Source organism: Lacerta agilis, chromosome 5, assembly GCF_009819535.1.
Source record: "Lacerta agilis isolate rLacAgi1 chromosome 5, rLacAgi1.pri, whole genome shotgun sequence".
Classification (NCBI taxonomy): Eukaryota; Metazoa; Chordata; class Lepidosauria; order Squamata; family Lacertidae; genus Lacerta; species Lacerta agilis.
The window spans coordinates 42,383,501-42,407,483 of record NC_046316.1 but is presented as its reverse complement, the minus strand read 5'-3'; the positions used below and the strand labels follow the sequence as shown (position 1 = coordinate 42,407,483).

General features: G+C 40.6%; 1 protein-coding gene across 1 annotated transcript; it reads left to right on the top strand.

Moving 5' to 3' along the window:
• Window positions 1–23,983, top strand: LOC117046271 (deleted in malignant brain tumors 1 protein-like). Its single transcript, XM_033148071.1, is given in 21 exon segments — window positions 1–52; window positions 188–229; window positions 329–670; window positions 1,803–1,838; window positions 2,815–2,856; window positions 2,955–3,221; window positions 3,224–3,314; window positions 3,964–4,276; window positions 6,436–6,742; window positions 8,651–8,657; window positions 9,158–9,456; window positions 11,852–12,166; window positions 12,532–12,567; window positions 13,790–13,847; window positions 17,383–17,445; window positions 18,169–18,329; window positions 18,332–18,424; window positions 21,007–21,314; window positions 22,300–22,330; window positions 22,499–22,810; window positions 23,820–23,983. Coding segments are annotated over 21 exon segments (3,216 nt in total). The 3' UTR covers window positions 23,861–23,983.

Genomic DNA, 23,983 nt, shown 5'->3' with positions numbered 1-23,983 from the left:
ATGATAAAATATGAACATCGTATATCTGAAGGCAACACACCTGAAGTTAAAGGTTTATAGGCCAATGCGCAGTTACAAGAAACCCTGAAAAGTCAGATTTGAAAAACTTAATTAGATATTTAAAAGTGATATGATATAAGACAAGGTTTAAAATATTTGGCATTGTATCTGTTTCTTTTTAAATTAGGAACTCCACCACCTCAGTCTACTGAACAGAGTGTTACAACAGGTAAGTAGCGATGCTGGGTTTTAGTAGAAATAAATGCAGTTGTCAGTATTACATGTAACTGAAGAAGAATAGTGTTACGTTCTTCATCAACTTTTGCAGCGAATTCTCCTTTGGAAACACCGGCAAGTCCTTTCTCCCTAAGACTGGTGAATGGAAAGAACAGCTGTGAGGGTCGCCTTGAAGTCTACCATGATGGGACCTGGGGAACTGTCTGTGATGACGATTGGGACTTGAAAGATGCTCAGGTTGTGTGCCAACAACTTGGTTGTGGAGAAGCCACTTCAGCCCTGCCAAGTGCCTACTTTGGCCAAGGCTCTGGCAGCATCCTCCTGAATGCAGTACATTGTGAAGGGAATGAATCTTCTTTTGAGGACTGTTCTCATAATGGATGGGGAGTCCATGACTGCAAACATAAGGAAGATGCCAGTGTTATCTGCTCAGGTACATCCAGTTATTTTGACTATACTGTAAGGACACTATTTCTTTCCTCTCGCTTACATTCACTTCTGGGAATCTTCTTTCATCTGATAAATGATGCTGGAGTGCAGGGGTTCTGTGGTTTTACCATCACATTGTGCATTTATGTGTAGGACTGCACACCCATCGAACTGATTTCAGTAATAAATGTGTAGGCTAGAGTCTAAAGACAAATGTGAGCATGTTTAAGCACATAAACTCACAAGTCTTGGAAGTAGCATTAGAATATCCTGTAAAGTGTCAAAAAGTCTATAGCTTTGTCTCCACATACTTCTTGTAACTCAGTAACTCTAGTAACTTCTGTAGTACACTGAATCTGATGGTGTAGCTCCATTAAGGTAATAAGGCAAATAGTCTTTGATAGATCAATTCATATGAAATTCATTGTATATACTCTTCTGATCAATACCAGTGACAGAGCTTCATGCTCTGGCAACGGGGGCGGGGAGCAGGTGGGGGCGGGGCTGGCACGCGTCCTGGGGTGGGGCACTCAGCCTGCAGGGGCGGGGTGCCCAGCATGGGCGGTGGGGCAGCTGCAATGGAACCTCACCAGGATCGTGCTGCCTGGGGTGATGCCCACCATCACCCCCCCTTCCTCCGCCCCTGATCATTACCTGCCTGCAGCAGTGCACATCCTGCAGCAGAACGTATTCTGAGTCTATTCTAGGTGGTGGTGAAAGGATTCATCTGGTCTATCCTGAATCTACTGCTTATCACTTTCATCAGATGCACTGATGTTCTCAGCTAGTGAGGAATTAGACTGGGATCATTGTGTGGAGTGAAAGGGGCTCGCCATCATTTGCTTGGGGAGGGGAGCGAGAGATAAGCCATAGGTTTAAGGGCAGGTTCCATATTTTAAAAGACACAACCTGAAATATTAGGAAGCTGAATTTGCAAGTCAAGATGGTGGTTACTTTGCTCAGTATGTGACATAAGGTAGGACTTAGACAAAACAGGTTCTAAACATTAAATCTCTCTGACATCTACTTCGTGGGGTGCCATCACTAAGAAGCATATAGCTATAAGTTTCCTTTTTCTAATGTTCACGTACTTTCTTTCTATGCTGTGCTTTCTTATTTCTTATTTCCATTTATAGGACCCATAACCACCACAGAAATACCCATTACATCAGGTATGTATTAACCTCTCTCTCTCTCTCTCTCTCTCTCTCTCTGTGTGTGTGTGTGTGTGTGTGTGTGTGTGTTGTGTGTGTGTGTGTTTAATCCATGCTACCATTCCTTAGTATAATACTGCTCACTATCATCCTCAGTGTTGGGCGGAAAGGAGAGTCCAATTGGGTGTCCTAACAGCAGCACATATTGCAATTTCCCTTCTTCTACCCGTCATTTAATTAATTCATTAAGAATACTATTTAGCATATATTTTAAAGAGAAAGAGATTTACAGTACATCCCTCTTCTCTGGGGGAAATAGCATGTTTTAACTTCTGCCCTTCAGTTTTTACATTCACTGGGGCAGCAATAGGAAAAGTTCGCGCTTCCATAGATGAATTAATTTGAAAAGAGAAGCTGTTGAGAAGTTCAAACAGACTTTTATCAGGCCTCTTTATTTTTATTTATTTATTAAATTTTATACACTGCTTGATTATAAAATGTCTCAAAGTTGTTAGCAAAAAATATAAAACAATAAAGTAATTGTGTGTTTTTTAATGAATTACAACAATCTGAAAACATTCCAAGAATTAAAATCAACAGTAAACTAAAAACAGATTAAAATGCTAATCAACACTAAATAATCTCAGCTGGGTGGTCTAAAGAAAAATCTTTTTAGTTTACGCCAAAAATAAGAGCCAATAATTTACATTCAAACTAGGTTTGCAAAACAATAACAAATTGTATTTTCTGAGTTGTATTGAAGCAAAAAACCGAGACATGACTTTTTTTGTTCATTCTATGTGAGGGGACATGATAAAATATGAACATCTTATATCTGAAGGCAACACACTTGAAGTTAAAGGTTATAGGCCAATTCGCAGTTACAAGAAATCCTGAAAAGTCAGATTTGAAAAATTAATTAGATATTAAACGTGATATGATATAAGACAAGGTTTAAAATATTTCGCATTATATCTGTTTCTTTTTAAATTAGGAACTCCACAACCTCAATCTACTGAACAGAGTGTTACAACAGGTAAGTAGCGATGCTGCGTTTTAGTGGAAATAAATGCAGTTGACTGTATTACATGTAACTGAAGATATAAAGGTTACGTTCTTCATCAACTTTTGCAGCGAATTCTCCTTTGGAAACACCGGCAAGTCCTTTCTCCCTAAGACTGGTGAACGGAAAGAACAGCTGTGAGGGTCGCCTTGAAGTCTACCATGATGGGACCTGGGGAACTGTCTGTGATGACGATTGGGACTTGAAAGATGCTCAGGTTGTGTGCCAACAACTTGGTTGTGGAGAAGCCACTTCAGCCCTGCCAAGTGCCTACTTTGGCCAAGGCTCTGGCAGCATCCTCCTGAATGCAGTACATTGTGAAGGGAATGAATCTTCTTTGAGGACTGTTCTCATAATGGTTGGGGAGTCCATGACTGCAAACATAAGGAAGATGCCAGTGTTATCTGCTCAGGTACATCCAGTAATACTCCGTATATGCTTATTTCTAAAGCATCTCTTCTACATATGCATTAAACATATTGAAGTCGTTTTGTCTATGCTTCTGCTTTCTTCTTTTCATTTTAGGTCCCATCACCACCACCAAAACATCCATTACATCCGGTATGTATTGGCCTTGACTTTTAAAAACAAAACAAAACAAAATTCAAATTCTCTGCTTGCACCCAATTCACACTTTCATTGATCAATTAACTGGTTACCCAATATCTAGACCTCCTTTAGCTTTCACTTCAAGCTATAGTTGTATATTGTTTTAGAAAGAAATAGATTCACAGCGGAGCTATCATTTTAAATAAAGCAAGGGTGAAGTTACAGGTGTATAGGCCAGGTTGCACTTACAAACAGATCTAAAATGGTAGCATCCAAAATTTTAATTACATATATAAAAGTGATATGTAATGGAGACAAGGTTTATAATATTTGGTATTGTATCTGGCCACTTTTTAATTTAGGAACTCCACCTCCACAATCTACAGAACAGAGGGTGACAACTGGTGAGTATTAATGTGGAAAGCATTATTATTATATATTACTGAACAAGAAATAGTCTTGTAACATTCTTCCATCAACTTTTGCAGAGAAAGCTCCATCAGGAACACCAGAAAGCCCTTTCTCCCTAAGACTGGTGAATGGAGAGAACAGCTGTCAGGGTCGCCTTGAAGTCCACCATGATGGGACCTGGGGAACTGTCTGTGATGATGATTGGGACATGAAGGATGCTCAGGTGGTGTGCAAAGAACTTGGTTGCGGAGAAGCCACTTCAGCTCCACTAAGTGCCTACTTTGACCAAGATCTGGCAGTAATCTTCATGGATGCGTACAGTGCAAATGGAAATGAATCTTCTCTTAAGGACTGCTCCCATAAGGGATGGGGGGTTCCATGACTGGCAAACATAAGGAAGATGCCAGCGTTAATCTGCTCAGGTACCTCCAAATATTTTCCAAATGTGCTAACCTCTAGATCTGCATTTGCAAATAGAAGTTCTTTTGTCAAGACATGATTCAACTTCCTCTTTTCTCTCTTTTTTAATTAAAAAGTCTTCCATTCAGTGCGGTTATCATTTTTTTTCATATAGAAAGTTGCATTGGAATTATTCCTGTGCATTTGTTGTTTGTTTGTTTGCATCTGCTTATGGATTTGTACACTGCACACCAAGTGAACTAATTTCAGTAATAAATATATAGTTTAAAAGCTAAGGAGACATGCAGAAATGCTTAAATGCATGAGGTCAGAGGACTTCAAGGACTTGAAGAACCTGCAAGTGGCCAGAAACTCAAACTCTTCTGATCCTATCAACCTTAATGACTAATATTGAGGAGCATAATGGATCTTATTATGTAGGCTCTATTAAGGTACGATAGCTAATATACATGGATAAACCAATTCACTTGGAATTCATTTAATTTAGAGCTCTCCTTTAGAGGTATAGTCATTAGTTGTCAGCAGCAGTGCACATCCCATGATAGAAGAACTTCTAATTTCATCCCAGGTGGTGAGGAGAATATTTCCTTTGGGTCTATTATAAGTCTATTTTTCACTTTCATTACATGGTCTGGTATTCCAGAAAAGTTAGGAATAGGAATAGGTGTGGAGCCATAGTACTGAGTGAAATGGACTTAATTCTTGCCATTTCCCCAGTATACAGTAAAGCACAAAGCAAAGATTGGTCATGTAATGAAAAAGGGACACATACCCATAGATTTGGTGAAAGTTCCAGAACAGGAAATGAGAAAATTAGAAACTAAATTGCAAGTTTAAAATGCAGGCTCCCTCACTCAATCAGTTTAGCACTTATAGTAGAGTGAACAATGCAGATAAGTTCTAAACATTACATTTCTCTAATATCTGTTTTGATGAGGTGCCATAATTAAGAACCATATACAGTAACAATGAGTTCCTCCTCTTCTGGTGTTAAATGGGCATTATTTTTATGCTGCGCTTCTTTCTGTTTCCAGGACCCCTTACCACCACAGAAATACCCATTACATCTGGTATTATTTTTTTTTTTTACTTTATCATTTTATAAGGGGGGGGGCAACCAGCCGATTTGTATTTCCTGCTACGATTGTTTGGAATAATTCTTCTGAATGGCTCTTAGCATGGGCAGAAAGGAGAGAGCTTGAGTGTGATAGCAGTAGGACCTTCTGAGGTTTTCCCCCCATTCACCCTGGTTGCCCAATGCCAAACCGGCCTTAAGCTGTCTCCTGCAGCTATTTAGTATTTAAAGAGAAATAGATTCAGAGCACAGGGCCTCTTCAGAGAAAATAACATGTTGTACATTATACCCCTGGTTTTCATGTATCATGGAGCAGCAAAAAGAAGAGTGCGCACTTCCATAGAATGAATTTATTTTAAAAGAGAGCTATTGGGAAATTGGAAGGCTCTTTAGCCAGACTTCTTTCATAGTAATCTGGTATCTAGAGGTAAATGAAAGTCAGAGTTACTCTTCATATATGCACAATCTGAACTGAAACATAATGCCAAATCACGAATCAACATTATGGGCATCAGCAGCTATGGGCCTTGAGCTTTTTCATTCGTTACCCCACTAAACAGGGCTTCTAATTTTGCACCAAACCATAGTTTTCCATTATCTCCAAATCCAATAAACTGTGGAGTGGGCAAAACATAATCTGCCCTGAAAACAGTTTGCAAACCAGGAACAGATTGTGTTTCTGAGTTCTGATGAAACCGCAAACTGAGAAAGGACTTTTTTGCTTGTTCTATGTAAGCAGAGGAGGTCAAAGATATGCATGTTACATCTGGAGGCAACACAGTGACATATTTATAACACAGAGAAGAGGTTAAAGATATATAGGCCAGTTTGCAAACATCCCTGAGGAGCCAATTACTAAAACCTTAATTAGATTTTTAAATCAAATGACATAATATGTGGACAAATTTTAATAGTTGGTATTGCATCTGGTTTCTTTTTTAATTTAGGAACTCCACCTCCACAATCTACAAAACAGAGGGTGACAACTGGTGAGTATTAATGTGGAAACGTTATTATTATATATTACTGAACAAGAAATAGTCTTGTAACATTCTCCATCAACTTTTGCAGAAAATGCTCCATCAGAAAGCCCTTTCTCCCTAAGACTGGTGAATGGGGAAAACAGGTGCCAAGGTCGTGTTGAAGTCTACCACGATGGGACCTGGGGAACTGTCTGTGATGATGATTGGGACATGAAGGATGCTCAGGTGGTGTGCAAAGAACTTGGTTGCGGAGAAGCCACTTCAGCTCCACTAAGTGCCTACTTTGACCAAGGATCTGGCAGTATCTTCATGGATGCAGTACAGTGCAAAGGGAATGAATCTTCTCTTAAGGACTGCTCCCATAAGGGATGGGGGGTCCATGACTGCAAACATAAGGAAGATGCCAGCGTTATCTGCTCAGGTACCTCCAAATATTTTCCATATGTGTTTGCTGCATCTCTTCTAGATATTTCCAAATATATATTCTACCTGTATTGCAAGGATACAGTTATACTTTTTTCTTTTCTGTTTTTTAAATTAAAAACCCTTCCATCCACCACAAAGTATATATTTTTTCCCATCTCATAAGTGGTGCTGAAGCTTCTGAAGGCAGGAGGTTGCATCTGATGATACATTTATTTGAAGACTGCACAGCCATTGACCTAATTTCAATAATGGTATAGGCTAGAATCTAAAGACATATGTGGGCATACTCAAGCTCTTAACACAGCAAGTTTTGGAGCTCCATTGGAATATGGACAGTGACAGGTGTTCTATGGCTTTGGAGCCATTGCCTGCTAGTAAGTGATATTCCAAGGAATACCGGTTCTGAATATTCCATAGCGAATAGCCAATGACAAACCAGTGGAACTGGAATTCATCTAATTTACTTTTCCTCTTTACAAAAATATTCAATAGCAATTAGCATCAGGGCATATGTTGTGGTAGCAAGTCATCTGGCTTCATAACAGGTAGCAGGAAGAAGTAATATCTCCATTCCATTCTGAATCTTCTGCAAATCACTTTGATTAGATGACGTGATGTTCCATTATTGTGATGGATGAGATTGAGGCCAGAGTGAAAGGGGCTCACTTCCAATCCTGACATCTTCCAAATCTAAATAATACCACAAGGGGAAAGTACAGATTCCATATTTTAAAGACAGGAAGTGAGAACTTTGGGAACTGAATCTGCTTGTCAGGTTCCCTAGCTAAATCTGGAACTCAATCTATGATTTAGAATAGAACAATCAGAATAAATCAGTTTATAAACATTATACTTCTCCGATATACTTCTCCTGCTAAGATGTCATAACTAGGACCCATATAACTTTAAGTTTCTCTCATTGGGTATTTAAATAAGTTTCATTTTTCTCTTTTGCATCCTTCTTTCCATTTTCAGGACCTCCACCACCACAGAAGCACCCATTACATCTGGTACGTATTAACAGCAGTCCCTCCTGTCATTGGTTGGTAAAATTCTGCAGGAATTGCCCTTGTTGCAGAGGTGGAGGACAGAGCTGAATCAGGAGTTGTTGTACAACTTTAATTTTCCTTGTCTGCACCTAAATCAGTGGTGCAAACTAGGAACAAATGGTGGTTCGTGAATTCTAATGGAAACACAAATGAGAATGGAAGGGGGTTTTGTTGTAAGTGGGAGACAACAGAGAACACAAGCATGTTACTTCAGAATACATCAAAAAAGAAGCACTTACCGTAATAACACACGGCTGAGGTTAAAAATGCAAGCACCAGATGGTTATTGCAAACACCCTGAAGTGATAACTTCTCAAGTCTTCATTGTATGTTCTGTGGAGTTAGCAGGTAGATCTGATCCACTTCTGAGTACATTGGTACCTCAGTTTACAAGCAGTCCTGTTTACGAACTATTCGGTTTATGAACTCCGCATAACCAGAAGTAGTGTTCCAGTTTGTGAACTTTACCTTGTCTACGAACGGAAGCTGAATGGTGGAAGGGCACCGACAGCAGGAGGCTTCATTAGGGAAAGCGCACCTCGGTTTAAGAATGGATTTGGTTTAAGAATGGACTTGTAAAGCGAGGTACCACTGTAATTAAAAATAATAATCAAATGGGCACTGAGATTCAAAATGCAGGACTGTGCACATCCTCCAGCAGAAGAGTGCCCCCAGCAGAGTTAACCAGCAGCATAGCAGTGGAATATAGGTTGTTAAACTCTTTTGCATATCCCTTTTAGTGTGCCTTAAAATGCTTGTCCCTTCTCTCTAGCATGCTATTGAATACGTTTAAAAGCTTTCCTTACTAAACCCAAAAGTCTGATTCATGCACTGTTCCATGCACCAGCAAAGAGAACACAGGTAGATTACACTTCACTTGGGTACAAAATACACACTATAGTTTCAAACATGTGGTCTGAACTTTGAGCAAGTTCAGACATGTCCGTTCTGGTGTATTATGTCGCGAGGAAATAGTGAGAGAAAGGAAGAGAGAAGCTTCACTTCCTCCTTTGACCTAACTGAGTCTAGGAACACAGCTCTGTGGTTTTAACACCTTCATGCATTAACTAGCTCTCGTGCATAGTTATGTTTGACTGCAATTTGACTGCGGTAGTCAACACCACTGAAATAAATATGTAGACAAAGATTTAAACATTTAGTGTTGTATCTTGTATATGTTTAAATTAGGAACTCCACCACCACAGTCTACAGGACAGAGCATTACAACTTGTAAGAACTAATGTGAGGTTATAACAATTTTTTTACACTTGTCAGTATTATTATTAGGAAAAGTTGCATTTTTCCTCAACTTTTACAGGTGATTCTTCATTGGGAACAACAACAAATCCTTTCTCCCTAAGACTGGTGAATGGGGAAAACAGGTGCCAAGGTCGTGTTGAAGTCCACCATGATGGGACCTGGGGAACTGTCTGTGATGATGATTGGGACATGAAGGATGCTCAGGTGGTGTGCAAAGAACTTGGTTGCGGAGAAGCCACTTCAGCTCCACTAAGTGCCTACTTTGACCAAGGATCTGGCAGTATCTTCATGGATGCAGTACAGTGCAAAGGGAATGAATCTTCTCTTAAGGACTGCTCCCATAAGGGATGGGGGGTCCATGACTGCAAACATAAGGAAGATGCCAGCGTTATCTGCTCAGGTACCTCCAAATATTTTCCATATGTGTTTGCTGCATCTCTTCTAGATATTTCCAAATATATATATTCTACCTGTATTGCAAGGATACAGTTATACTTTTTTCTTTTCTGTTTTTTAAATTAAAAACCCTTCCATCCACCACAAAGTATATATTTTTTCCCATCTCATAAGTGGTGCTGAAGCTTCTGAAGGCAGGAGGTTGCATCTGATGATACATTTATTTGAAGACTGCACAGCCATTGACCTAATTTCAATAATAAAGGTATAGGCTAGAATCTAAAGACATATGTGGGCATACTCAAGCTCTTAACACAGCAAGTTTTGGAGCTCCATTGGAATATGGACAGTGACAGGTGTTCTATGGCTTTGGAGCCATTGCCTGCTAGTAAGTGATATTCCAAGGAATACCGGTTCTGAATATTCCATAGCGAATAGCCAATGACAAACCAGTGGAACTGGAATTCATCTAATTTACTTTTCCTCTTTACAAAAATCAATAGCAATTAGCATCAGGGCATATGTTGTGGTAGCAAGTCATCTGGCTTCATAACAGGTAGCAGGAAGAAGTAATATCTCCATTCCATTCTGAATCTTCTGCAAATCACTTTGATTAGATGACGTGATGTTCCATTATTGTGATGGATGAGATTGAGGCCAGAGTGAAAGGGGCTCACTTCCAATCCTGACATCTTCCAAATCTAAATAATACCACAAGGGGAAAGTACAGATTCCATATTTTAAAGACAGGAAGTGAGAACTTTGGGAACTGAATCTGCTTGTCAGGTTCCCTAGCTAAATCTGGAACTCAATCTATGATTTAGAATAGAACAATCAGAATAAATCATTTATAAACATTATACTTCTCCGATATACTTCTCCTGCTAAGATGTCATAACTAGGACCCATATAACTTTAAGTTTCTCTCATTGGGTATTTAAATAAGTTTCATTTTTCTCTTTTGCATCCTTCTTTCCATTTCAGGACCCCAACCACCACAGAAGCACCCATTACATCTGGTACGTATTAACAGCAGTCCCTCCTGTCATTGGTTGGTAAAATTCTGCAGGAATTACCCTTGTTGCAGAGGTAGAGGACAGAGCTGAATCAGGAGTTGTTGCACAAATTTAATTTTCCTTATCTGCACCCAAATCAGTAGTGCAAACTAGGAACAAATGGTGGTTCGTGAATTCTAATGGAAACACAAATGAGAATGGAAGGGGGTTTTGTTGTAAGTGGGAGACAACAGAGAACACAAGCATGTTACTTCAGAATACATCAAAAAAGAGCACTTACCGTAATAACACACGGCTGAGGTTAAAAATGCAAGCACCAGATGGTTATTGCAAACACCCTGAAGTGATAACTTCTCAAGTCTTCATTGTATGTTCTGTGGAGGTAGCAGGTAGATCTGATCCACTTCTGAGTACAGTGGTACCTCGGTTTACAAACAGTCCTGTTTACGAACTATTCGGTTTACGAACTCCGCATAACCAGAAGTAGTGTTCCAGTTTGTGAACTTTACCTTGTCTACGAACGGAAGCTGAATGGTGGAAGGGCACCGACAGCAGGAGGCTTCATTAGGGAAAGCGCACCTCGGTTTAAGAATGGATTTGGTTTAAGAATGGACTTGTAAAGCGAGGTACCACTGTAATTAAAAATAATAATCAAATGGGCACTGAGATTCAAAATGCAGGACTGTGCACATCCAGCAGAAGAGTGCCCCCAGCAGAGTTAACCAGCAGCATAGCAGTGGAATATAGGTTGTTAAACTCTTTTGCATATCCCTTTTAGTGTGCCTTAAAATGCTTGCCCTTCTCTCTAGCATGCTATTGAATACGTTTAAAAGCTTTCCTTACTAAACCCAAAAGTCTGATTCATGCACTGTTCCATGCACCAGCAAAGAGAACACAGGTAGATTACACTTCACTTGGGTACAAAATACACACTATAGTTTCAAACATGTGGTCTGAACTTTGAGCAAGTTCAGACATGTCCGTTCTGGTGTATTATGTCGCGAGGAAATAGTGAGAGAAAGGAAGAGAAGAAGCTTCACTTCCTCCTTTGACCTAACTGAGTCTAGGAACACAGCTCTGTGGTTTTAACACCTTCATGCATTAACTAGCTCTCGTGCATAGTTATGTTTGACTGCAATTTGACGGCGGTAGTCAACACCACTGAAATAAATATGTAGAAAAGATTTAAACATTTAGTGTTGTATCTTGTATATATTTAAATTAGGAACTCCACCACCACAGTCTACAGGACAGAGCATTACAACTTGTAAGAACTAATGTGAGGTTATAACAATTTTTTTACACTTGTCAGTATTATATATTAGGAAAAGTTGCATTTTCCCTCAACTTTTACAGGTGATTCTTCATTGGGAACAACAACAAATCCTTTCTCCCTAAGACTGGTGAATGGGGAAAACAAGTGCCAAGGTCGTGTTGAAGTCTACCATGACGGGAGCTGGGGAACAGTCTGTGATGATGATTGGGACATGAAGGACGCTCAGGTTGTGTGCAAAGAACTTGGTTGTGGAGAAGCCACTTCAGCTCCACTAAGTGCCTACTTTGACCAAGGATCTGGCAGTATCCTCCTGGATGCAGTACAGTGCAAAGGGAATGAATCTTCTCTTAAGGACTGCTCCCATAAGGGATGGGGAGTTCATGACTGCAAACATAAGGAAGATGCCAGCGTTATCTGCTCTGGTAATGTACATTTCTATTGGTTTTCACACATTACATATTATGCAGTATTCATTATTTGTAATACTATTTGCAAGGCACATCTAAATAATACCATAAGGGGAAAGTACAGATTCCATATTTTAAAGACAGGAAGTGAGAACTTTGGGAACTGAATCTGCTTGTCAGGTTCCCTAGCTAAATCTGGAACTCAATCTATGATGTAGAATAGAACAATCAGAATAAATCAGTTTATAAACATTATACTTCTCCGATATACTTCTCCTGCTAAGATGTCATAACTAGGACCCATATAACTTTAAGTTTCTCTCATTGGGTATTTAAATAAGTTTCATTTTTCTCTTTTGCATCCTTCTTTCCATTTTCAGGACCTCCAACCACCACAGAAGCACCCATTACATCTGGTACGTATTAACAGCAGTCCCTCCTGTCATTGGTTGGTAAAATTATGCAGGAATTACCCTTGTTGTAGAGGTGGGGACAGAGCTGAATCAGGAGTTGTTGTACAACTTTAATTTTCCTTGTCTGCACCTAAATCAGTGTGCAAACTAGGAACAAATGGTGGTTCGTGAATTCTAATGGAAACACAAATGAGAATGGAAGGGGGTTTTGTTGTAAGTGGGAGACAACAGAGAACACAAGCATGTTACTTCAGAATACATCAAAAAAGAAGCACTTACCATAATAACACACGGCTGAGGTTAAAAATGCAAGCACCAGATGGTTATTGCAAACACCCTGAAGTGATAACTTCTCAAGTCTTCATTGTATGTTCTGTGGAGGTAGCAGGTAGATCTGATCCACTTCTGAGTACAGTGGTACCTCGGTTTACAAACAGTCCTGTTTACGAACTATTCGGTTTACGAACTCCGCATAACCAGAAGTAGTGTTCCAGTTTGTGAACTTTACCTTGTCTACGAACGGAAGCTGAATGGTGGAAGGGCACCGACAGCAGGAGGCTTCATTAGGGAAAGCGCACCTCGGTTTAAGAATGGATTTGGTTTAAGAATGGACTTGTAAAGCGAGGTACCACTGTAATTAAAAATAATAATCAAATGGGCACTGAGATTCAAAATGCAGGACTGTGCACATCCTCCAGCAGAAGAGTGCCCCCAGCAGAGTTAACCAGCAGCATAGCAGTGGAATATAGGTTGTTAAACTCTTTTGCATATCCCTTTTAGTGTGCCTTAAAATGCTTGCCCCTTCTCTAGCATGCTATTGAATACGTTTAAAAGCTTTCCTTACTAAACCCAAAAGTCTGATTCATGCACTGTTCCATGCACCAGCAAAGAGAACACAGGTAGATTACACTTCACTTGGGTACAAAATACACACTATAGTTTCAAACATGTGGTCTGAACTTTGAGCAAGTTCAGATATGTCCGTTCTGGTGTATTATGTCGCGAGGAAATAGTGAGAGAAAGGAAGAGAAGAAGCTTCACTTCCTCCTTTGACCTAACTGAGTCTAGGAACACAGCTCTGTGGTTTTAACACCTTCATGCATTAACTAGCTCTCGTGCATAGTTATGTTTGACTGCAATTTGACGCGTAGTCAACACCACTGAAATAAATATGTAGACAAAGATTTAAACATTTAGTGTTGTATCTTGTATATATTTAAATTAGGAACTCCACCACCACAGTCTACAGGACAGAGCATTACAACTGTAAGAACTAATGTGAGGTTATAACAATTTTTTTACACTTGTCAGTATTATATATTAGGAAAAGTTGCATTTTCCTCAACTTTTACAGGTGATTCTTCATTGGGAACAACAACAAATCCTTTCTCCCTAAGACTGGTGAATGGGGAAAACAGGTGCCAAGGTCGTGTTGAAGTCTACTATGACGGGACTGGGGAACAGTCTGTGATGATGATTGGGACATGAAGGACGCTCAGGTGTGTGCAAAGAACTTGGTTGTGGAGAAGCCACTTCAGCTCCACTAAGTGCCTACTTTGACCAAGGATCTGGCAGTATCCTCTGGATGCAGTACAGTGCAAAGGGAATGAATCTTCTCTTAAGGACTGCTCCCATAAGGGATGGGGAGTTCATGACTGCAAACATAAGGAAGATGCCAGCGTTATCTGCTCTGGTAATGTACATTTCTATTGGTTTTCACACATTACATATTATGCAGTATTCATTATTTGTAATACTATTTGCAAGGCACATCTCTGCAGTATAAATTCATTATTATATTTTTAATTCTTTCTTTCATTGCTTTAGGAAATGTTTCCCATACTACAGGAAGCCCCATTATAACTAGTGAGTATTAATTGAAAGCTGGGAGCATTATGAGTTTTATTGTTTTAATTACTGTTCTTTTGCATATAAGACCATCTCCATGGAATTGAGAACCCCTTTTCAGAAGAACTGCTCATTCGTTTTATCAGTGCATGAGGAATTGCCACACAACCAGACCATCCCTTGATGTTGCACACCCCAAGAAGCCCCATCCCCTGGCATCCACATACAGCTTGTACATAGGAAGCATAGCACAGTAGGAGTAAAGGCTCCCCACCCTGCAGATGTCGCACTGTATATGTAGATTATAGGAAAAGGAGCCACTCAGAGTGAGCAATGTTGGGGGCAAAACTATTTGGCCTGGCTGTGTTCCACACTTGGAGATTGTATGGCCCATTCTCCTGAACAGGGCTAGAAATTATGGGAAATTGTGTCCTCCCTAAAAGAGGGCATGTGTTGTGGTGAGACCTGGAGATTGACCTCCTGGTTGTGGGTGGGTCCATTGGATAGCCACAACACCCGATTGGTAGGTCCCTCGTTGCTGGGTGTAATCTCGCCAATGGGGTGCAGTCTAAATGGATCGAGGGACCTATATAAACCTATGCACGTGTCCCAGAGCTTCCTCTTTCGCTCGTGCATCAGAACACCCGCCCACCTCTGCCTAATTTTAGGGCATTTTGCGATTGACCTTGCTATGCCGTCGTGTGTCGTGTGTCGTTGGGACAGGGGCATGGCAGGAATTTTCCCCACTTGGCTGATTGGCTGTTACCATTTGGGTTGCACCTGCCAAGTAGCAAACCGTCACAACTTGTAAGGTTGAGGATAGGCTCTGGTTCAGGTGATAGGGATGGGAGAACGGTCTCACCATCTCTATGTGAAGTGTATTCTGTTAAAGGAATCCAGGACTCAACTTGGTTTGGTCAACACCTGAGAAGGGGTTGTGCCCGTGCCTGAGTCCAGGGGAGCATCTGGGGGGTGAACAGAGTCTGTTCCTGGGCTTTTCACCTATCTCAGGTGTTCACCCTTGGCCATAGCTGTCAACCTTTCCTTTTTTGCAGAAATTCCCTTAGCATTGGGAAACAGCAGGGAGGGTTGACTGCTGTGCCCTTGGCTGACCTATGACAGTGCTCTGGGTCAGCGCTACCTGCAAGGGTGTGAGGGAGCGAGTTGAACCACTATGCAACCACTCACTTTTCTGCAATCATTAAAGTTGTGGCCTAAATTTTGCCAAAAAAAACAAAAATTTGAGTCAAATGTGTCTTTATTTAGGGGGGAGGTCTCTGGGTCTGAACACGCAACTGGAATTCCCAAACATTTTGATTCGATGGGATTGTAGTCCCAACCCAATATCATGTTTTAATTAAAATGGGTTTTAAGAAACATGGGATTTGGGAGGCCTATGCCCACACAGAAAATATCTTGGCAGGTGTATTTTCTCTGAAGCTGAATCTCTGCCCAATTGGTTCCTTCCTTCCCTCTCCCAGTTGAATGTGAACATTAGCACTACTAGGGTTTGATGGGTCAAGTTCCATCTTCCTAGCACTATGGAATAATCTGTTCTACAGTACAATGCCTATGCACGTTTACTCAGAAGTAAGTTTCACTGAGGTTTTTACTCCGATGGGTATAGATAGCATGAAGCAGTTCTCTCTGAATGGTACACACAAATAATGTCACAATAAGTTATTTTAACAGAACTCATACATCTTAATGTTGACATCCAAGTACAAAATCCCTTCTGGTTATGCATGTTTTTCAATAAGCAAAACCTAGTTGAGTTCACAATATTTTTGCTATGTTGGTAAATATCAGAAGTCAAAACCTGAAAAGGAAACAGAAGAATTCTCTAGAAACCAATAAAATGCTATTGATTTTCTGTTTTTGGAGTTATACAAAAGTAAGGATGAAACAAAATTAGTCGTTAACAGGCTGTGGAAGACACAGCTGTGTGTGTGTTTCCTTTTTGTTGTTTGTTTTTATCTATGATGCTATTATAATTCTTTCGCTCTCCAGCAAGAGAAACAACCTCAACTCCAGCAAGAAATACAACAAATGCACCAGGTATTTTATAATTATAGCACATTCCATTAATAGGCTGTGATCCAGACAGAGTCAATCTGCTGCCCTCTGGATGTTGTTGGATTAGAAATTAAATCTTTTCCCAGTTATATAATAATCCATCATTTTAAGTGAATAAGCATAGGAACTGTGTAAATATGTAATATTAGAGGGCCTTCATGCTTGGTAATTAACAGTGCCTTCCAAAGTATTTTTACCTAGAAGTAAGGATGGGTCCAGACACATTTTTAAAAAATGTTTCAGGAAAATGCATTGTAAACCTCATAATGGGAAATCACAGAACTCTACAGCACCATCTGGTGCCACAATGTTGTAATGCATTTAAAACACGCTTTTTAAAAAGCGCAAAAACTAATGTAGCTGAGTCGTACTCCTAAGTCTTTTTCAATTCACTATCAAGCATGTTCAGAATTGCACTGTAAACCTATATAACCACTTAACAGAGAGTATGACTGTACACCCTATACATTTAAAAGCACATTCAGAGCTCATTCTTTCTCTCAAAGAATTCTGGGCACTATAATTTGTTAAGGGTTACTGGGAATTGTAACTCTGTATGGGGTGAACTATAGTGCCTAGAATTGTCAGATGGAAAGAATATTTTAAAGGTATAGTGTATAACTATCCCACTGAACTCTTATATAGGATTATTCCATAAAGCTTATTTTCTTTTCTTTTCTTTTCTTTTCTTTTCTTTTTGCTAGAAGCTAACATTGTACTGAATATAAAGGTTATTTTATTGTATCCTTTCCCCCCTTTCCTTTTGTTTGAAATAGTTAGCCTTTTGAACTATTGAACAGATGGCTTTCTATTTCAAATATTAGCCGTAGGGATATAAAAACTGAGGGAACCTATGACCTGGGTAACTGTAATTCACTGTTTTCTTTCGACTAGCATTGACACCTCTGAGGAGCACTCCTGCACCTCGGCCGAGCACCAAGGCGTCCACTACTTCTGGTAAGCCTTCAGCTAGTAATTCAATCTCAGCATAATTCAGTTTAATAACAGTGCAATCCTACACCTATACACTCAGAAGTAAGTCCTCCTGAATTCAAGGGGGCTCACTACGGGCAAATGGGTATAGGATTGCAGCCTTAGTAGTTTTCAGTCCTGCTATTGGAAATAATTTATTCAAAGAGCATAGTATTTGATTTGGTCCTTTCCCCCTCTTCTTTTGCTGTTTCTAGCTTACCATCCTGCTTTTCCAGATACATTTTTCTCATCTTGTATGCATTTGTGAAACTCTTAAAGAAATAGTTTTAATACATCATACCAACGACCTTTGGTGGTGCGTGATTTTTTAATGCAGCAGTGACCAACCTGGACCTTCCAGATTTTCTTGGACTGACAGGTCAAGCATGATCAGTACCATAGATTGGGTTAAGGAATCTATGGGCTATTGTCAAAAACCAGCCTTGCAAAAAAACAAAACACAAAAAAACTACTCCTTCAGCTGATATAAGTTGTTTCCTCTTCACCAAGAATATTAAATCCGAGTTCTGGATATACAGTATTGTAGAATAAGTTTATTATGAAGAAATTGGTAAAGTAAATGCAGATTATATACATATGTATATTACATAGAGTTTGATCTGCAACTAATGCTTCTCTTTTGTCTTTCTAAGATGGCACCGTGAGACTAGTCAATGGAAAGAACAGATGTGAGGGACGGTGTTGAAGTACTTCACAATGGAATTTGGGGACAGTCTGCGACGATGAGTGGGACTTAAGCGATGCAAGTGTTGTGTGCAGGCAGCAGGAATGTGGACCCGCTCGCTCAGCAACAGCAAATGCTCTGTTTGGTGTAGGCTCAGGGCCAATTATTATGGATGATGTCAGGTGCCTGGCAGTGAAATCAGCTTGAGTCAGTGCTCCCACAGAGGCTGGGGATTGCACAATTGTCTCCATCGAGAAGATGCTGGTGTCATCTGCTCAGGTACTCTTTGATTGCAGGATGATAGAATAGCCTTTGCCAACCTGGTGCACTCCACGTATCTTGGGTTACAACTTCCGTCAGCCCCAGCCAGCATGTTCAATGGTTAGGTTTGATAGGAATTATAATCTAAAACATCTGGTCGGCACCTGGTTAGTGAAAATTTATATAAAATTTCAGTCCAATATCCACTTATCTGAGAGTAAGTCTAATTGAAGTCCATGGGGCTTATATCTGAGTAGGCATGTATAGGATTGTGTTGAAAGTGACTGAAACCAATTGTAACGAACATTCCTATTCCAATATCTAATTTCTTGTGATCAATATTTCAAATGATGTTTTGTGGGTTTCTCCAGAACACACACCAGGCAGAGAAAGCTGTCTTGGTCCATTGGAAAACTTTCAAAATACACAGTAGGGCACACTCTTTGTTGGGCCATGACCCAAAATGCCGCAAATTGTAAAGTCATAATCATCATCATCAACAACAACAACAACAACACTGATGTTAAGCCATACAGGCTGGCATGATGTCCAAGCCAGTAGGCTAAGGCTTTGTGGCTAAGAACCAAAACAAAAGACCAAAGCACTCACAGTAGTCACTTCTTATAAAGAGCAGAGCTGGCCCACCTATTAGGTGACGTGAAGAAGCAACTGCTTCCGCCAGCGGAAGTGCAAGAGGGCGGTACCCGCTCACAACACCACTTCTGCCAGAACATCCCCCTGTTGCCAGGCTTTGTCGAGAGGGAGGCGTTCTGCTGTGCAGTATTGTTGCTCCTCTTCCCTGCCACTGGGGCAGAGAAGATGAGTGCCAAGGGCCTTGTGGAAAGCTCCCTGATCTCACCTAGTTGGGGGGGGGGGAGGTCTGGCGGTGGTGGAAGTGGGGGTGGGCAAGCAGGGCAGGACAACAGAGGGGCAAGAGGCAGCACATTCTGCTTTTACCTCAGGTGGCAAAACAGGACTGACCATCACTGATAAGAAGCATATTCTGTTACATTTTATGTTCTATGTACAATTTTGATTTCATTGAAGTTATATTTACTCTGCTATTCCACTTTTTCCTCTTTCTTTTCAAGTACCAACTGTGATCGCTCCTACTCCAGGTAAGGGACATCTCATCTCCTCTATAATATAATCCTAAATTCTAGTTTTTAGTATACAGATTCAAACTGGCATTTAAATATATTAAATGCACATATTTTTCTGTATGTATAAGTCTGTTTTAACCATTGATTCCTTCTGTACTAAACTGGGTAGCTTTCACTGCATATTAAACTACCGGTACATCACTGAATCTATTTTTACTGCAGTAAGAATTAATGCAGGAAAACTGTGTTCCTCACAATATTTCTCTTACTTTCCCTTTTAAATTTTCTCCATCTTTTGTGGGGGGTTTTCAAGGACCTGCAATTAACAAGGAAACTACACTTTCAAACGGCAAGAGATACCTCAGCTTCCTCATGATATATCACACTAAATGTTAGCTTTGGCTATGCAGGCTTTGTAGAATAGCTTTTTTTCGTGGATGAATTGACCAACGCATAGCCCACAAATGCAAAATGATTTATAAATGTATAGGAACGGCCAGCACCAGATCTGAGTTGCCATCTCTCACATGCACCATCCATACCCCCCAATGTCACCCTGCCACCTCTTTGGAAATATAGGTGCTGGCAGCTGCACGTGATTCACTCAATGGTGCTTTTTTCAATGACGCTACCACCCATCCCCGCAGTTGCTAGGGATGGATAACCCTCTAAAAGCCAGGTCCGTCCTAGTTCTGCTTAGAGATGGAATTAAGTCTGTCCCATCCTATTCTTGTGCAGATTTGAAGGGACATTCTGGAAATCAGCAATATGATATATTTTTTTAAAGGAAGATGAATAAACAAAAGTTATTTGCAAGGTGGTCCGTGAGCTGCAGCGCTGCCTCTGTCTATTTAACTATTTTTTTCCTTGACTTTTTTAAAAATGTTCCTGAACCAGTTATCTAGCTGCCCACAACCTGGAGTGTCTAGTGCATTGTGCTCCTTACCACCACACTCTTTGAATGCAACAGAGCAAGTTCCTCTGGAGGCAACAGAACTTGATGACATTCTGTCACTCTCAGAGGGGATTGTATGGGTTTTTACTCTAATCTGTTACCAGAATGCCTCTGGTTACCACATTAATAAATATGTCAGTGGTTCACTTCAGTCACTTCAACCAGCTCTTCTCTGCTGATCACCCTCACCCCCCCCAAACGAGTGCTTTTATTCTAAAAAATAAAATAAAATGTTTAGGGGTGCTCTCATTTTGACTCAAGAAAATCACCATTTTATAGTTCAAATCGGGGAAAAATAAATGGACAAAAGTACAAAGATTCACAAAATGTTTAGGGGTATGTGTACCCCTGCATTCCCCCCCCCAAGAAAAAAAGCACTGCCCCCTACCCACCCCCAAAAAAGCTGAAAAGCAAAATTAAATGGGATGGTTATGTCAGTTCAGATGGCCAACAACATTTGCTCCGTATGCTGATATTGCGACTGGGGCCTCGTTATCTACCCGTACAGTGAACCCATGCTTCTCTCTTCTTTTTCTAAGGAGCATCTGTGAAACTAGTCAATGGAAGACACAGGTGTGAAGGACGGGTTGAAGTGCTTCACAATGGAAGGTGGGGGACGGTCTGCGATGATGCATGGGACTTAACTGATGCAAGTGTCGTATGCAGGCAGCTTGGATGTGGGCCTGTTATTGCAGCACCAGGACAGGCTCGATTCGGTCCTGGTCCAGGCACAATCCATCTTGATGATGTCTCCTGCACTGGGAATGAATGGCAGTTGGGCCAGTGCTCTCACAGAGGCTGGGGGGTACATAATTGCCTCCGCAGTGAAGATGCTAGTGTCATCTGCTCAGTATTTCCAATTGCAGGTTGATAGTTCCATTAAAAATTCATGGACATAGACCAGGCTTCCTCAGCCTCGGCCCTCCAGATGTTTTTGGCCTACAACTCCCGTGATCCCTAGCTAGCAGGACCAGTGGTCAGGGATGATGGGAATTGTAGTCTCAAAACATCCGGAGGGCCGAGGTTGAGGAAGCCTGACATAGACCAAGTATGGGGAACCTTTGGCCCTCCAGATGTTGCTGAACTACAACTCCTATCAGCCCCAGCAAGCAGGAGTGAGTTGTAGTTCAGCAACATCTGGAGGGCCAGAGGTGCAAAGATGGATCTAGAGGAGCCAACGTGCTCTGAGCGTGTCTGCAGTGGGGCAGCTTGCCAAACATGCATAGGCTATAACCCTGAGCTGAAACCCTGAGCCATTACTGTTCCAAATAACCAGAACAGCCTGTGTTTGTTCACCAAGCTGACTGTGGCAGACCTGTTCCAAACATGTGGACAGCACTGGGGAGGGGCCAGTGACCATTGAAGACCATTTAGATTTAAAGTACTGTTTTAATAATAACCAGAATTGAATTTAATACAGAATAATTCTTGAGGAATTACATTATCTACATAATATTGAACAGATATGTAAAATGCTATTGGTTGGGTAACATGTACAATCACTGTTTTGATAGGCACTTAAATGGAGTTACAGTGCTTACTACTTGTAGTCACCCATTTACTGTTTTGTTTATTTGTGTAAAAAAAAAACTTTATACCACATTATACCCCTAAAGATGGTAACTAAAACATCACCCTAATTGAAGCAGAAATTGGATTGCTATATTCCACTTTCTTCACCCTTCTTAATACAAGAACCACCCATGACATTCATCTAATCTACTTTTCTTGATAAGGAGCGTCTACTGCTACATTTTAAACCACATCAGTCCTATTTACAATGTTGATACCAGTGAAAATATATTCTACTTACTCCTCTTCTCCTTTCTTTTCAAGAACCAGTCCAGACCACTCCTGCTCCAACAGGTAAGAGGCTCCTCACCTTCTGTATAATATAATCCTAAGACTTTCTTCTAAATATGAAGATATTATTGAATAGGCTTCCCATGGAGGAATTGTCCAATGAGCAGCACATGTGGCAAAATTTATATAGAACTAACCATTGCAAACAATACTTCTCTTTTGTCTTTCTAGAAGCAGCTGTGAAACTAGTCAATGGAAGACATGCGTGTGAGGGACGGGTTGAAGTCTATCACAACGGAAGATGGGGGACAGTCTGTGACGATTTGTGGGGCATGCCCCATGCACAAGTTGTGTGCAGGAAGCTTGGATGTGGAGACGCTATCTCGGCACTAGGAAAATCTCAGTTTGGTGAAGGCTCAGGCCCAATTCTTATGGATGATGTCCACTGCACTGGGAATGAAGACAGCTTGAGTCAGTGCTCCCACAGAGGCTGGGGAGTGCACAATTGTCTCCATAAAGAAGATGCTGGTGTCATCTGTTCAGGTAAACTTGGGTTTCTGGATAATGGATAACAATAAGATCTGTTAATGCCTAAGTGACTGGTATCCAATAAACAAATTGTATTAAAGTTTGGTTTGAACATTCCCTTTCTAATATGATGGTTACAGAGGCATCTGAATACTTGATTTGGTGTCAGTCAATCTATTTTGCATAGCCTTTAGCTGCAGTAGATGCTGAGGGGTTGGGGAATAGCAATGAAATGTTGGCAGACTACTACACAATCTGCCTTGAACCTCCACAGTAGGCCCTTCGGTGTGGTGGGTGACACTTTCCCTTTGCCAGTGTTGAAGTAAGATTTGACTGTTAATCTAGTGGGATTCCATACACAATGTGGGAGGACGCCATCTTGTCATTTGCTCAAAGCAATAATGGGGGAACTGGATCTGGCCAGTGGGGCATTTCAGAATTCTCCCTGCTCCTGTAGACCATGTTAACAGATGAGTGAAGCCTTTCACATGTCAATCAACTGATGCTACATGATACCAGGTGACTCACCTTGAAAGGAAGAATCAGGAGTGCACTGTCCTCCCATCCTTTGCAAACGTATCTTGGATTCAAAAAGTGCTGAACTCTACCAGTAGCTGGAAAGGGGAGAATCTTATTCCTCTTGATTCTTCCTTTTTTTCCCCAGTTTGGTTCTGTGGATTTATCTGTTCCACATCTGACATCACTTGATGTCAGGTGATTGATAGGTAGCCATAGTTTGGACCAAACCACTCTGCAAGCCAAATGAGGAAGCATAGAGGACCTTATCTCAAGAACATAATGCTTTCCTTTTATTTAAGGTGAGCATTAAGAGTCATGAGGTTTCGTGTTTTCATAATATCCTACCTCTGTGGACATTGTAGAATGGGTTACTCAGGTAGGAATTTTCCAATGAGCAGCATAAAAAAAAATGCAGGTGGTGCATAACATTTAATATGTGGCAAATATGTATGTCACTTTAAAAAAAAATGAGTAATTTCATTTCAATCCTTTTTTTATATAACAGCAAAGGCTGCCCCCCAAGCCACCACTACAGCAGGTAATTAATATTTTTGTGATATACAAATAATTCAGACATGAGTGTTTTTAGAGTTGAAAATATGTGCTGTCTCACAACACCAGGAATGCCTGGTATTTGTCAAGAAACCGCTGCCTACACTGGCATTTTTG